Source organism: Lissotriton vulgaris, chromosome 2_1 (genome assembly GCF_964263255.1).
Source record: "Lissotriton vulgaris chromosome 2_1, aLisVul1.2, whole genome shotgun sequence".
NCBI classification, from domain to species: Eukaryota; Metazoa; Chordata; class Amphibia; order Caudata; family Salamandridae; genus Lissotriton; species Lissotriton vulgaris.
Genome location: NC_141687.1, coordinates 2,030,237,587 through 2,030,254,115, shown reverse-complemented (window position 1 = coordinate 2,030,254,115; position 16,529 = coordinate 2,030,237,587). Strand labels below are relative to the sequence as shown.

Below are 16,529 nucleotides of genomic sequence, written 5' to 3'. Positions count from 1 at the left end.
GTCCTCAGAGGGACTTTGTTCCCACTTCCCCTTAATTTACCCCACCTTAGCTTCATGCATAAGGGGTTGTGGTCGCTATCCTGTGATGGTACGACCTCCATGTCTATTAGGTCACACCACAGTGTGACATCCAGTAAGATGTCATCAATTCTCGACGGGCCATTAAGCCTATTAAAGGTCATCGCTCCCTCGCGGTCAGAAGTTGTCCTGCCATTTAGCGCTCTTAAATTAAATTCCATGGTCAGGGCATTGATCTGGATTGCCCTTGCTGACCATTTTCTAATTGGAGCTAATGACAGGGCTGGGATAGACCATCTAGAGTCCTTCTCCTCTATACCCAGGGGACCGTCCCTAGATAGGGGTTTGAATGTACAATTAAAATCCCCTCCCACTATGATTTTAGAGGTTGGGGGGCATTTGGCTAATGCCTGTTCTAGGGTCGCCAATGTGCATGAAGTTGTATGCCTAAAAAGTGAGCATTAGGTGTCCTCGGCAGGACTCACAACCTGTCATTATTTCACGTCTTGGTGATTATATTTCATGAGCACAAAGTTTTAAACTGTTGCGACCCTAGTTTGATGAAAATGACAGAATTGAAACTTAATTATACCCCTGAGGCTTGAAGTTGTTCTTAAAAGTACATTTGATAGTAACAAGAAAATTATCTAGCAGCATATGGCATATTATTGAACATTTTATTAAATTACTTTTTTTAGCTGGAGCTGCAAGAGATTTGTAACAGAGGTGTACTCATTGTGGCTGCCACAAACAGACCAGATGTCTTGGATGATGCCTTGATGCGGCCTGGGAGATTGGATAGAATAATTTATATACCACCTCCCGATCAAAAGGTAATGAAAAATAAGAAACCTTTTTATATGCAAGATTCATATTTTCTTCAGAAGTTGCAGAAAGACTGCTATGTACGTAAGTGCATTAGTATTGTAATATTTTTAGGTCTCACCTGAGTATTGTAATATTTTTAGGTCTTGCCTTGGATAGCAAAGGCATTCTCCATGAGAGTGCTTGTGCTTGCCCACGTTTTTGTTTCCCCCTCCCCGTGATTTTTTACCTTACTACTATCCTTTCTTCCTACCATCTGTGTGGCTTTGCCACAACTTCCTTTCCTGCAGTCTGTGTTGCTTTGCCCCACCCTCCCTTCATGCCGGCTGTGTTGCATTGCCCCACCCTCCCTTCCTGCAGTCTGTGTTGCTTTGCCCCAACCTCCCTTCGTGCTCTCTGTCTCGCTTTACACCACCCTCCCTTCCCGCCGTCTGTGTTGCTTTGCCTCACCCTCCCTTCCCTCCAAAAGTCTTACATATACCATTCTTCCACTACCTTCAAGTGGTGGGGTAAAGTATACAGACATTCATTCTCTCATCTTTTAAATTCGCATTTTTCTTTTTGTATCTCGCTAAGGTTTCTTGCAAGAGAAATGAGGACATTTATCAGGTTTACGGTACAAAGATATTGTTGAACCACTTGGAAGGATTTGTAAACCCTTTACATTTTTTTTACATCATATGTTATCTGGATAAATATTAACAGTATTGCTTAAAATATGCTGGTGGATCCTTTCCGTGATCTCTTGAAATAGCTTATTCTGGTGCCAATAACTTCAACCAGACAAGTGAGCAAGCTACAAGCTCTTGGCATCCGTCCCTCCTTTTACCTCTTTTTGCCCACAATTGATGTTGAGAACCTAGGCTGCTTTCCTGCCAAAGGTGGTAATTCCCTTCCTTCTGAGTCAGTCCATCGACCTTCTTACCTTTTTATTCCCTGCCCGTACCACAAAGGAGGAAAAGCGGCTGCACAGGTTGGATCCTAGGCTTGCAGTCAACTACCACGTAGACCCTACCACAGACACACAACTAGATAAAAAGTTGTTTGTGGTGTACTGTAATGTCAAAAAGGGTAGAGCGGTACAGGAAAGGACCCTTGGAGTTAGATCATTCTCTATATCAACCCGCTAGACTGTGGCCAAGAAGGACCGACTTGAAAGGATTCGGGCCCGTCCGACCAGGGCCAAATCCACCACTTTAGCTCGTGGCAAGAGGAGCCCTAAATGTTAAATTATGTAAAATGGCTACCTGGGTGTCCCTGTACATCATTGCTAAGCATTACTGCCTGGATTCGGACAGTCACAGAGACGCTTCCCAAAATCCGTTTTACTCGATTTCCTGCTTTAGCCATCCTCCTCCTCCTAAGCAGGGCATTTCTCTGTAATTAGTTCTAAAGGTGAGCGGTCTGCAGGTAGAATTATCCATCAGAAGAAAAAGTTACTTAACTGCAGTAACGATCTATCTGGTGCATACTCTGCAAGCAGATTCCTCGCCTCGTGTTCACAAAAGTGATAGCGGTGGCCGTTGCACATCGTTGGAGGTTGGGGATACCAGTGGGCTTCTACCTTGATAGCTGGCTGTTGAAGGAGGCTCAACTCAGTCACAAACAACATTCTGACTACAGCGAATTTCTGAAGACTTTGGGGTTCGCATTCAAAAAACCAAAGTCAATTGTGACTCCTTTGCAGAGGCTTCTTTTAATGAAGCTCATCCAGCCATGGTGTATTTATGGCAAACACAAGGAGATGATGGACGGAGCGCTGAAACTTTTCAGACACTCCTCCCCAGTCACAGATCTGGATTGATACATCATCGTTGTTTAACCCACTTGGCCACCTCATTTCAGACCCAGCTATATGCAAATCAGTCTGAACCCTGTGCCTCATGGGAACAGTCCAGTCATAACTGCCAAGCCAGGTCTTCCCTGAACCGGAAACAAGCATCCTAGGACCAGTTTTTGGGTAACACCATTCATCAGCCAGGCTAGCTTGAATCCAGTGGCAAAGTGAGCAAGGGACCCACGTCTGGGCATACCCTGCCAACTTAAGGCGAACAAAGCAAACACAAGGAGATGATGACCGGAGAGCTGAAACTTTTCAGACACTCTCACCCAGTCACAGATCTGGGTTGAATCCATCATCATTATTTAGCTCACTTCGCCACCTCAGTTAATGCACTGTGTATTTATGGGCCTTTCCTTCTTCAAAATGAGTTCAGGCATAGGCACTGAAAGCAAGGTTGCAGGGGATAATGCAGCACCCTCAAAATAACCATCCCGGAGGTGTGAATGAACTATAAAAATGCCTTTTTATTTTTTTAGACTTTTATATAGCTTGAACTAGACCCGAGACATCGGGTATCAGAGCGCTTTACATGATCACTAGTTTAGTTACAGTTGGACGCTTTCATTTTTGTTAGGCACGGGGAGATTACGTGATTTACCCAGAATCACAAGATGTTGAGCGTCGCTGCCGAGACTCGAATCCGGTTCCCCAGCTTCGAGGTCTACCGCTTTAGCCATAATGCTGCATCCTCTCCCCAACCTCAATTTTGTTTTAATCATGTCACAATTGCTGTGCTGTGTCAAATCTCACATGATGTCTTTTGACAATTGCTAAATATTCTTTTAAAGCGGAGATTGGTGTTTACTTTCTCTGACTGCAAGTCTATTTTGTATAGTGAATTATGTGTCTATCTTTCTGGGGTAAAGGTAGTGTGAAACAAAAGGCTGTAAGCTGTCACACAAAATTGGAATACCTGTAAATGAACTGTACAAATATTTCACAATATATTATTAATTCGGAAAGCATAAATGATGCACACATTATTGTGATTCCCAAGTGTGATTTAAAACAAAGATTTTAATAGGATCAAAAAAATCAAGATGCTTTTCTTGGTGATTCACTGAAACTCAATTATCCACACCTTATTCTACATATGGTTTTATCATTAAAACTGTATGGCTGTGCAGTTTTAGTGGCTGCACCCTTACCACTCTTCTGCTGACTACATTTGTTACACTTGTTCTTTGTGTGACCTTTGCTTTTTTCACTGTCCCTACGACCTAAGAGAACATTAATGGTAGCACCCACACTCTGAAAACTGTTCCAGCATTGCTGAGTCCAATACATTTGGGTTTATGATCCTAATGTTTCTTCCTCGGTTCCATATCTCATTGAGAACAGTTTTTAGGCTTCTTGGCCTGCTAGTGTCCTGCTTGACCATTACACCAGGTGGAATATGGGGGTTCCGCAGTGGGATGTGAAGACTCATTCGGCCCAGAACACCTGTAGGATGTTATCCAGGTTTCTGGGAAGACGGCACAAGATATGCAGTGATGGCTTCTTGATTACAAGTTGACCAGCAACAAACCTGTCTTCTGTTGCCCTTAGTGACAGCTGCATCCCTGCAGGGCTGGGTGGGTATCTGGGAGAGGTGAAGATCAGAAACCTGTACCTGAATCTGTTGGAGCTGCAAACCATCCACTTGATGCTTTCCTGCTGTCTATTATGTGTAGGGCTGTGCAAGTTCTCTGAGAGAACACCATCACAGTACTGCAACCAACAGGGTGGAGTGGGGTCCTTTGCCGAGAAGCGCTTCACCTCTGGAGTTGGCTTGAGCATCAGGGCATATCCCTTATCGTGAACAAAGTCATCCTAGTAGCTCCGGATTGGGCTTGGAGAGTACGGTATATGGAACTTCTGGCTATGCATGAACATTTTTGCTCCATTAACTCTACTTCTGCTGGAGGAGCTTCTGCAGCAGCTGAAGCAGAGTTCTGCACCCAAACCTGTGCAATGTAGACCTCCATGCACGGAGATTAGGCAGCAGCAGACTGAGTTTGATCTGCCACCTGAGGTTGTAGATTTCTTCCTCTCGTTCAGGCATCCTTCTGTGAACTCTATTTATGTTGGGCTCTGCAACAGATTTGTTGCCTAATGTGGAGTCTGCAACGCAGAACTCCTACAAACCAAACTTTTGTATATATATTATGGTTACTTTTGTCCTTGGCTCAGCAAGCTTGTGCAGTGGGCATTCTTAAAAGTTATTTGTTGTCCTTTCCAGTCTTTTTGTATTTACCAGTTCAGCCTTCCTTGTTGAAATCACCTGTTGTGATGCATTTTATTGAAGGTTTGACACACATTCCCTTCTAAACCCTTTGTGATGCCACAGTGGGATCCTAATTGGCTCCTTACTTTCCTTATTGTTTTCCCCTTCGAACCAGGAACAGCTGCATGCTGCGCTTTTATCGCTCTCAAACAGTCTTTGTTGTTGCAGTCACTTCAGCTCATCATGTGAGTGAGCTCCAGGCTTTATCGATGTAGCCACTCTAAACCACCTTTCCCTCAGACAAGCTGGTTTTGAGAACCATGTCGTCCTTTTTGCCAAAAGTCGTGACTGTTTCACGTTGGATTATCCATCATCCTCTCAACATTTTTACTTCACCTCAACCTTCAAAATTGAAGGAGAGACTTCATCGACTGGATCCCACGAGAGCTCTGAATTTTTTATATTGATTGCAACAAAGACCATTGGGTGGATGATCAACCCTTTGTGAGGTTCTCTGAAGGAAAAAAAGACAAGGCAGTGCAGAAAGGACTCTCACGGTTGATAGTTCTGTGCATTAAGACCTGCTACGCGCTGGCAAAGAAGCATCTCTCAAAAGGACTGAGGGCTCATTCCTCCAGGGCAAAGGCTGCTACCACTGCGTTGATGACAATTCAACCATTTCCTATTGGTACATTTTACACTCAGTTGCATGAATACATAATCACTTTATAATGACAAATCATTGGGTTGTGGTGAGTTCTTTTAACACATAATTTACCACAACTTTTGGGCATAATTGTAAAATTTGTGTTAATCAACCAATGATGATTCTGCAGTCGAGGATATCCTGTCAACACCTGAGCAGTGAAGAACAACGGGTCTGATCAGAAGGGCCTTCCCATATCATTTATCTCTCTTCATGTGTGTAATGAAAGGTGTCCAGAAGTTTTCATATTTAGCCACGCAGTCGTCTATCAATGCAGTCACTTATTCACTTGCGTAGACCGACCATGTCTTTGTCCACCGAACAAGTAGTGGTAGAGTAAGTTCCCGCTTCCAGAACTGGGCCAAAGCTAACCAAGCTGCCAACAGGAAATTTGTCAATAAATTGCTCAGTGGTGTGGAGGTAGGGTATGTGGAGTTTTCCCCTGAGGACCTTGGTACCAAAATCATAGGATCTAGTTGAACTCGGAGGCCTTGTTTTCTGACTGTTTTTGTTCATGATTATGTCCACCCCAAGGTAATTTTGGAGCTTGAATCATATCTCCTTTCTCCCCACATCACTTCTAAAATAATTCTGAACTGCCTCACATCGCCTTTTAGAAGGCTGTAGTAAAGTACCATCTGGTTAGAATGTTGTATGAGTTTTCCTTGTGTTGTACACATATGGATTATTTCTGGTCTTTGCCCATATCTTTTTTATTTTTTTAATGGTTTTATTGTTTTCTTGCAAGGAAATACAGCAATACAAGACTAAAAAGAAATCTACCTTAAATACATACAGCATACAAAATTGTACAATTCAAGCAATATGATTAAATCCAGTCCGCAATAGGTGCCCAAATTTTCTCCCCCAAAGCTCTTCTTTTAATCCCTTTTAACTTATAAATAGCGGACTTGATATTATACATAAACAATAATTTTTCACGCCAAATAAAAAATGAAGAAGGATTTAGGTTAATCCATTCCCTGGTAATACAGGCCCTAGCCACCGCCATACATATAAATAAGAAATAAGACACTGGCTTTAATCTAGAGGGAGTATGCTCAGTACCCAATAACACCATCTCCATGGTTACCGTAATATCACATTTAAGAACAACCGAAAGAAAGCTTTCAATTTGTTGAAAAAACACCCAAAGTTTGGGGCAAGAAAAAAACATGTGCAAATCATCAGCTGCAAATAACCCACAACGACTGCAATTAGTTCCAGTGGTCGAACTCCACTTAGCAACCTTACTTGGAGTATAATAAAGGTTATGTATACACATAAAATGCTGAGATTTCATCATCCCTGTAATCAGACAGTCTGAAGCACACTTAATAGAAAACAAAACATCAATACCAGGGATACCTAATTTATTAGCCCATTTCGACTGGCATTGTTCCAGATCATCCCCACATTCTTGAATCAAACTTAAGTAAAGAGAACCTATACAAGCTTTTTTCTGCAAAAATTCTAATAAAGGAATTTTTATCATTCTAGCTGAGGTGGTGGATAAATAACTCTGTAAGAAACTTCGGAGCTGTAGAAATTTAAAAAAATGATTTCTTGCCAAAGAGAAGTTGTTCTCTAGTTCCTGAAATGAAGCAATTTGACCATTGAAAAATAAATCACCCGAATATCGTAGTCCTTTCTGCTCCCACCTATAAGTCGTTAAATCACAGAAAATAGCTGGCAAAAGACCAGAAGAAGCTAAGGGGGTATAAACATTTAATTTGAATAGGCCCAAATGCTTTCGAACTTTTTGCCAGGCTCCGAAAGCTGCCTTCAACGTCTTATACTTTGTTTTTTTATGGTAACTGGGCTCAACAACCTTAAAAAAGCTGCCTTTCACTTTCTCACCCCTAATCAATTCGAATATCGTTGGCGTTTGACAAACGGGTATATTTGCTCTATCTCCCATTATAAGAGGGCTAATAAATTGTAGTGTAGCCGCTAAATAATAAAATAAGAAATAAGGGACATTCCAACCCCCACACTCATTACTAAGTATAATTTTCTTAAGGGCTTTGCGATGGCGTTTATAGCCGTACAAAAACCGGGAGGTAGTCCTTTCTAAGTTTTTAAAAGAGAGAGTGTGAAATTCCAACAGTATAGTACGGTACATATACAACACTCTTAGTAGGATCAGCATTTTTAAGATATTGAGTCTACCATACAATAATAGGTGTAAGTGATCTAAACGCTGTAACGTAGTATTCATTTGTGCTATCACGGGGTTTATATTAAGTTACGGTATTTTCTCTATAGGAAATCTTAATTCCCAAATATGTAACCTCTGGGTTAGTGGAAATATTCGGAGGTGGGTTATCCCCAGAGCAAAGGATCTGCGTTTTCTCCAGATTAAGTTTATAACCGGAGAATGATCCGAATTGTTTAGCAAGATCATTAATTGCCGGAAGAGCTGTCTGGACGTCGGTGGTAGTTATCACAATATCATCAGCGTAAGCTAATGCTCGGAAGTTGGTATTAGACAAGTAAATATGTCTAATCTTTTGTTCCAAAATAAAACAGTTAATTAAAGGGTCAATATAAAGTGCAAAAAGTAAAGACGAGCAGGGACATCCTTAACGGGTGCCCCCGGTGATTGAAAAAGAAGGGGAAACTTGGCCATTAATTCGGATATAAGCTTTTGGAGCAGTATACATGGTTTTAAGTGCTTTTTGAAAACCTGGACCTAGTCCCTTCCCGGCTAACACGTCCCACAGGTAGCCCCAGGCAACCCGGTCAAAGGCTTTTTCAGCGTCTAAAAATACAAGTCCAACGTTAGACCGAGTTGCCTGGGACCAGTCAAGAAACGCGATCACCCGTCGAATACGATCCGCAGTGTCGCGGGCAGGAATGAAACCATGTTGGTATTTAGAAACTAGCGGAGAAATAATATTGGATAATCGTGATGCAAGAATTTTAGAGTAAATTTTACTGTCGGCATTTATAAGTGAAATGGGACGAAAGGATGACGGTAACAAGGGAGGTTTGCCCTTTTCAAGGAATACAGTTATTATAGAATCATGCCATGATTGAGGGGCGATACCTTGTTGGGCTCTTAAGCATAAATCCACCATTTCTCATTTTAGAATACCACGAAAATGCTTCATAACTCCAAGGGAATAGCATCAGGGCCTGCAGCTTTTCCAGAGGCTAGGGACATCAGTGACAGCTCAATCTCCTCCCAAGTAATTGGCAGGTCCAGCTTCTCGCTCTCCTGTGTAGGTAAAATATCATTCAGAACAGATTAGGTGAATTGAGTAATCTGGTCTGAATAATCTCCCACAACATCCTCAGCGTATAATTTGGAATAGAAGTCACAAAACACTTTAAGTATATCACCAGTTTTGTTAACAGTCGCCCCTGCAGTATTATTAATTTTGTCGATGCTAGCAAACATCGCTTTCTGCCTTGCCCTCTTGGCCAAATGTTTTCCTGAATTTTCTCCTACTTCGTAAACCTCCGTTCGGAAAGCAGTAATTTGTTGAGCAAACTTTAAAGCAAATCCTTGATGAATCTTAACCTTAAGAGCCAGTAGTTCCTTAGTAATAGTATCTGTGGTTAGTCCCTTGTTACAAGCCTGCATAAGCCGAATCTCCAACAGTCTCAGATTATTCATTTCTGCTTCCTCTTTCTTTCTAGTCTCCCTTTGTTTTCTTATTGAATAGCTCAAGGTTTCTCCTCGCACCCCACACTTAAATGTATCCCAAACTACTTCTGCAGAAGCGGATCCCTTGTTATTAGAAAAAAACTCAGGAATCCAAGTATTCATATACTCAACGTAGGATAAATCGAACAGGAGCTTACGATCAAAAGACCACAGCCGGGGGGTGGGTGGAATGTTTAAGTCAAAACTAAGAGTGATGGGGTTATGGTCCGATATAATTTTTGGTAACACCCCATATTCCATTTGAGCAAGTTCATTATGTAAAGTCTTAGCAACGAAAAATTAGTCCAACCTAAAGTGTCTTTGATGGGGGGCAGAGAAAAAAGTACAGCCAAACGTTCCCCCCCTTTTTCTCATACCCCCACATCTATCAATCTATGTTCTTGAACAATCCCCTTAACTGCTTTAAATACATTCTTCTTTCTCCCTGCATATGGAGTATTTCCGCAAATATCAAATGTTTCATCCAAATGCAAGTTAAAGTCCCCGCATAATATTAAACTAGGTGACCATAAAGCTAACCCCACACTTAGTTGATTTAAGACTGTGCGGTCGTCGACAGTAGAGGCATAAACCAAACAGATAGTAATGATCGATCCCCCAAGTTTGAGTTCAGCAATAACCGATCGTCCCAGTGGATCTTCTTTAATTCTTTTAACTTCACCTAGTCCGAACCTCTTTAAAATGGCCACCCCTCTTATTGTGGAGCTTGACGAGAGGACCCCACAACCTCCAATCCACGATCCTTAAGCTATCCTCTATTTGCCCAAGAGACATGGGTCTTCTGTATACAGATTAAATCTGTCCGCATAGTTTTTAACATCTGAGCCATTATACCCCTTTTCCTTTTATCATTTAAATCACAAACATTGATGGAGCAGATCGTCAATTTAACCATTTTCTTGTATTAGTACAGTTGTGCAATTAAGCTTGCAATAACAGAAAATTCCAGAAATTGGCACCAACCAAACAAAAATCCTAAACTTAAGAGCAAAGCATCCTTCAGCTGTTTTTCCTTGCACCCAAAAATGAGCCCTCTCCCACCCACACCTCCCCCCCAGCACACACTCCCAACCCACCCTCTTCCCAACACCCCCCCCATCAGAAGCTTAAGGGCAAATGCCCTCATTGATGGAAAGTGAGTATGAACTATGTGATTCTGCCCGGGCTGACCAGACCCAAATAGTACCTTACCCCCAGCAAAAAAGGAAAGAAAAAGGGGCAAACCACGGAAGCATAGAAAAAATATGTAATCCATATCCTTATCCAATCTCTACCACATTGCATCTAAGAATTGCTGTGCTTTGACCTCAGATACAAAAAAATAGTTTTTTCCTTATGCACAACCTTAAGTTTTGCAGGGTTTAGAAGAAAGACTTGCCCCCCCTTAGACTGAATTGGTGCCATTAGCTGTTTAATCCTCCAGCGTTGCTGCACTATTACCGGGCAAAAATCCGGTCCGACAAAAAAGTCATGCCCTACGCCCTTTCTAGTCTTTGAGGGCCTAGCCAAGTCATACAAAATCTCACGAAGTAAGTAGTTCTGTAAGCATATGAGGGTAGCTCTTGGGTTCTTGTTCCGCCCCCCCCCACCACCCCCCCCCCCCTGATCGCGTTTTTGATTAAAGGGAAAGCGATGAGCTCTTATAATTTCTTTATCCCAGTCCCATCCTTTGAGATCTGGAAAAGCATCCGAGAGCAGCTCCACAACAAAGCGACGGATGTCTCTTCCCTCTGATTGTTCAGCTATCCCCAATATGCGTAAGTTATTACGCCGTGCGCGGTTCTCCAGGTCGGTCAGCTTCCAATCGATGTCTTGTCTAGTACTCTCCAAGTCCTTAATTGACATTTTTTGTGTAGAGAGTTCATCTTCCACAACAGAAATCCGAGCTTCAGTCTCCTGTACTCTCAAATTGGTTTCAGTACTGGATTTAGCTAGGCGACGAACAACATTCTGCAATTTACGAACAGCTCCTTGGGTGCGGAGCCCCTCTGCCTTGGTCTCCTCTCTATGAGCCATGATCAATCTATACATGGAGGTCTGCAGCTTATAGATAGATTTTAATGTGATCTCCTCATCTCCCTCCATTAGTTCTGGGAATTCAGCCTGGGTTTCTGATGCCGCTCCAGCCCCTTCCCAAGGCGGTTGGTTTAATATACCTAAGTTTTCACCTGTGAGGGGGTTTTGTACCTCTACAACCCTGCAAACTGTGTTAGGAGCTCCTTCGCTCGCCATGAAGTCAGAGCCAAGAAGTTCTTCCTCGGAAGTTTGATTGCAATCATCAGCCCAGTCTTTTACTAACAGATGACCTTCGTTGATCAACTCCTCATCAAATTCCCCATCAGATGTTACCGACACGTCGGACATGGAGTAAAATTGACCCCCCGATTCAATAGATTCTGCATCATTTGAAGGTTGATCATTCACCCGTGGCGAGACCCTGACTTCCTCCACCGCTTGACAGAGCTCGGCTAAGTCATCGTCGCTGCCTTTTTCGAGGGGGGGAGTCCCTCCAACTCCAGCTCCGTCTCCAGCTGTGGGCGAAATCAGGTTTAAAGGGGTCTGAACTGAAAGAATTGAGCCATGGTTCTTAGGAATAGAACCACGCAGATCAATGACAGGTCCTTGCGCGCTTCCTTGGATATGACCACCAGGCGTCTGATTACTATTCTTAGATAAAGCAGCTGCATTCTTCTTCCTAAATAAGTCTGGTATTACTGGCTCTTTAATGACCCCATTCTGCTGACGAGCTCGGGTCTCAGAAACATCTATATTAAGCGAATTGGGCTCTGTCGTTCACACTATTACAGTGTTTTCCGCAGCACTGGATGTAATGTTAGCGGCATTAGCTGAATTAATTACAGCTTTTTTTGTCCCTCTGCCTTTAGGCGCCATAATTGTCACTTAAATAATGATCCAATGACAGTGCTAAATAAGTTAGTAGCTGGCAGGTAAGTAGCTAGATCAGATGGCCTTATACTGATACCAGCAATCAGAGTGAAGTTGTTCTAAATTGCTATTTCGACAAGCTTTGAGGCTTTTAAGGGTTTTAAGTTTCTTGCTGCCTGCTTGCTGCTTAGAACGCTGTCTAGATATATAGCGGTATAGAGCAGTTTATGGCAGTATCTGGCAGCACCGATAAACAGTCAAGCAAAGAAATGGGCAGTAAAAATAAATAGTAAATTACTTGAGTTTTGTTGCAACTACTTACTGCCACTAGAAAGGTCCTGAACCGGTATGCCTTCAATGCGAAATTCTAAAAAATAAGAGCAATCCTGCTCAAGTAGCGATACCGCCTGGGTATTTGTAACAATGTATCCCGGCGTCTCCGTCTTGCCCTTCATACAGCTACTGTAACTTCTGCCGGCATAAAGACTCTCCACACCCCCGTTGCAGTCTTGCTGCTCTTAGAGGCAAATTCCAACCGACGTCTTCATTGTTTTTCCAGCTTTCACATGCCTCCACTCTCCGCCTTTCACCTCCCCCTCTGCCTCGGAGTGGGACTCTCCGCGGCTTTCACTCTCGCCGCTATGGTCTGCGGCTTTCTACGGCTCCTGCCATTTCCCCCGCCTCTCACCAACACTCCGCGGCTCTCCACGGCTCCGCAGCTCCGGATGCAATTCAGCTGTGTGCACGCCGCCAGAGCACCGTTCGGAGCACACAGAACCAAACAATTCCGGGACAGGTGTTACAGAAGTAACTCTGCAGCAAAAACGAGGAGGCTCCGAAAGGGCTCAACTCAAAGCAGCAGCGGTATCAGACAACGATCCGGTCAGACCTCGGGCAGGACGCCACAGTTACTCACTCGGCAGCAGTAGCGGCCGCCATCTTGCTTCCGTAAAATCCCGTCATTGCCCATATCCTTTCTGAAGTTGTTTCTGGATTGAACGTCCCATGCCCTTTCCCTGCATCTTTGTATGATTGGGGTTTATCTGTGTGTAGTTGGTTTAATACTCCATATAGCAGGGAGGCCCCCATTCGTATTTTGTTATGGAAAATAATTTCAAGTGGGGTCCATTCTCTATTAGCTATGGGTTGTACTTCTCTGTCTTGTGCCCTTTTGTATCGCTTTGTTCGCCCTAAGTTGGCAGGGTATGCTCAGACGTGAGTCCCTTGCTCACTTGGCCACTGGATTCAAGATAGCCTGGCTGATGAGGATTATGAATCCGAAACCGGTCCCAGGATACTTGTTTCCGGTCCAGGGAAGACATGGCTTGGCAGTTTGGGCTGGACTGTTCCCATGAGGCACAGTGGCAGACTGATTTGCATATGGCCATGTCTGAACTGGGGTGGCTGAGTGAGCTAAAGAATGGTGATGGATTAAACCCAGATCAGTTGACTGGGGGTGAGTGTTTGATTTGCTCAAACTCTCCGTCCATCATCCCCTTTTGTATCGCAATGTAGAAGCTGGGTTAATCAAAATTAATTACTGGGATAGGGATTGAATTGGGCTATATATGTTTTTATCTCGTACTGTCCCCATATCTTATTAATCACCTAGTCTCTTTGGGATCCCAATCGTTTCAGCATTGAAAGCTTGGATGAGTAACCCAAAGGAGGAAATTTGGGTTTAACCGCATCGCTGCTGCAGTGATTTTTGCTCTACGCGGCTTTTTTCGAAAAGCAGCGTTAGATGACGAGCTCAGTTCGTCATCCGCACACGCCCCCCGTGGCTGATGACGAGCTGAGCTCGTCATCAGCATCGAAGGGGTTAAGGGTACTGGAGTCATGAGGGGAGGAAAAGTCGTTTTTCCCCGTGAAATGTTTTGCCGGTAGTCGAGTTTAATGTTAGATGAGATGAACAGATAGTGTTGGGTCCGGATGATTGCACATTGTTGTCCTGGAAGAGTCTTAGAAGTATCACGAGATAGGTGGCTCCTCCCCTGGACTACAGTGCGCATGGGCATCGCCTCCATCCCCAGATTTTTTTTTTCCGCCATTGGGTTCGGATGTGCTTCGGTTCCCTCTGTCGGAATCGATAGTTGTTTAACTTTCATAACTTGAGACCAAAAGGTCTTTAGGACTCGCGTCGGTATTGTCCATCGTTCGGGTTGGTTTATTCTTCGGCTCTGAACACTTGCTGCCCTTCCGCGTGCTGTCGGCGCGGACGGGCCTACACGACGCTCCAGACTACTTCAACATGGAACGAACTCCGTTTAAGAGGTGCCCGGTGTGTGCCTCAAAGTATTCACACCTCGACGTGCACCCAGTGTGCAACAGATGCTTGTCGCCGGACCACGACGAGGCCAGGTGTATGGCCTGCTCAAAGTTCCGGTCGAAGAAGACTCTCAAACTACGTCGGGCCGCGAGACTGCAGGCCCAGTTATCGGCACCCCCTCCAGCCAACATCTTTGAAGAAGACGTTGAAGACGACACCGTCCTACAAGTTTCGGACTCTGACCCAGCGTCGGACGATGAGAACTACGACGCGGGAGATGAAGAGTTAGAGGAAGTCGTCGAGGAGGTAGGGGACGACGACGGGGCCATTGCCACCGTGGAGGATAGCTCGGAAGAAGAGCATCCTCATATGGACTCTGGGGCCGAACCCCAGCATAAGGCCCAGGTCGAGGGATCGCCTTCGGGCCTTACCCAGGACCTCAATACACGTCCCACGGCCCCGCCTCCGGGCCCGGCCACGGACATTGGTGATGCGCCACTCCCGGTACAAAAACCGAAAGTGAAACCGTCAGGGTCAGCACCATCCGTATCGAAACCGAAAGTGAAAGTCGCGCTGGTGGGACCAAAGGCTCCAGAGGCCTCGGCGCCGAAGAAGTCCAAAATGGCCGCCGAGATCAAGAGCAACGCCAAGATGGCCGACCCGAAGACCCCGGTGTCGAAGCCGAAGGCGAAGACGACCGACGCGGCTGCGTCGGCGCCGAAGATGGTCGACGCTCTGAAGAGCCGCGTCGACGCCAAAAAGGTCGATGACCCTAAAAAGGCCTCGAAGAAGCGTCAGGACGACCCCAAAGCTCTGGCTGCGCCGATCCCGGCCGACAAACCCAAGGACGGTGATGTGTCGGCTCCGAAGACCGTGCCTTTGATCGCCGACCCGAGCCCGGACTCGGAGGACTCGCTCGAGCCGGTCCAGCCCTCACTGTCCTTTACCAAGAAGGTCACGGAGTCCCTTCAACGTATTCGGAAGGAAGCAGTGGCTCCCGAACCGAAGGATGTGGCGACGAAGCCTCCACAAAAACCGGCGAAGGCGCAGACGCCGATCCACTTCACGCTGCCGCCAAAGACGACGCCGAAGGCTTTCGCTCCAAAACATGGGGCCGGGGTGCCCTTGAAGCTGGTGTCTACGCCTAAAGCATCTTTGGTGGTGCCGAAGCCTCGGCTCCAGCCACTCGCGGACGAGGAGCGTCGAGAGGTTGTCATCGACGCCAACACAGGCAAGCTCTCTCTCCTTAAAAGGAAGATCACCCCGGAGCCGGTGTTGGAACATTTTCGTATCCCACTCAAAAAGAAGTTGGACTCTGGGGGTACTTCTGCCCCTATGGAGCCTGCATCTCCACAAGGTCTGGAACTCTCACCCACTCACTCTAACGCTGGGGAGGGTGACGGAGACAAGGAGGAGGAGTACAATTATCCAGCGTACTCGGATCCAGAGGAGGTCAATGAGCCATGGTCTGCTGGAGGCGACCCTGAGGACCCTCAGTCGGGACACGAGCCGCAGCTTTTTGCTGCAAAAACTTCTCCAACAGAGGACTCTGCAGCCTTCAACGCTCTAATTGTGAGAGCTGCGGCCAATCATGATGTCGACCTCCATGCGGACCCAGTGGATGTCGATTTTCTGTTTGACACTTTCTCGGTGGCTGAAAAGACTGTCAAGACATTGCCAATGCTCAAAGGAGTGCTAAAGCACGCGCCTGAGGTTTTTAGGGAGCCCACCCGGGCGCGAGTCATCAATCCTCGTATTGACAAAAAATACAAGGCAGCGCCCACTGATCCAACGTACATCAAAGGACACTTGCCACTGGACTCTTTGGTTGTATCCAACGCACGCAAGCGGGCAAACTCGCAGACCACGGGTGATGCTCCTCCCCCAGACAAAGAATCGAAGGTCTTTGAAGCCTCAGGAAAACGTATTGCTGCGCAGGCAGCTAATATTTGGCGCATTTCAAACACGCAAGCCCTACTTGCACGCTACGATAGGGCACACTATGACACCCTAGAAACCCTTCTACAGCACTTACCTGATCAGTACAAAGAGGGAGCTGAAATGTTAAATCAGGAGGGGAAGCTTATCACCAATGCTTCC

At 45.2% G+C, this 16,529-nt stretch overlaps 1 protein-coding gene across 2 annotated transcripts in view; it reads left to right on the top strand.

Annotated features, from left to right (window-relative positions):
• AFG2B (AAA ATPase AFG2B) overlaps positions 1-16,529 on the top strand; it is a 247,052-nt gene that overhangs the window by 149,855 nt on the left and 80,668 nt on the right. Inside the window, exon 8 of one of the 2 annotated variants that reach the window (XM_086958256.1) lies at positions 717-851. The exons of the other annotated variant lie outside the window; for it this stretch is intronic. Coding sequence (XP_086814382.1) covers positions 717-851 — 135 coding nt within the window. The remainder of the gene's footprint in view (positions 1-716; positions 852-16,529) is intronic. 2 annotated transcript variants of the gene reach the window in all.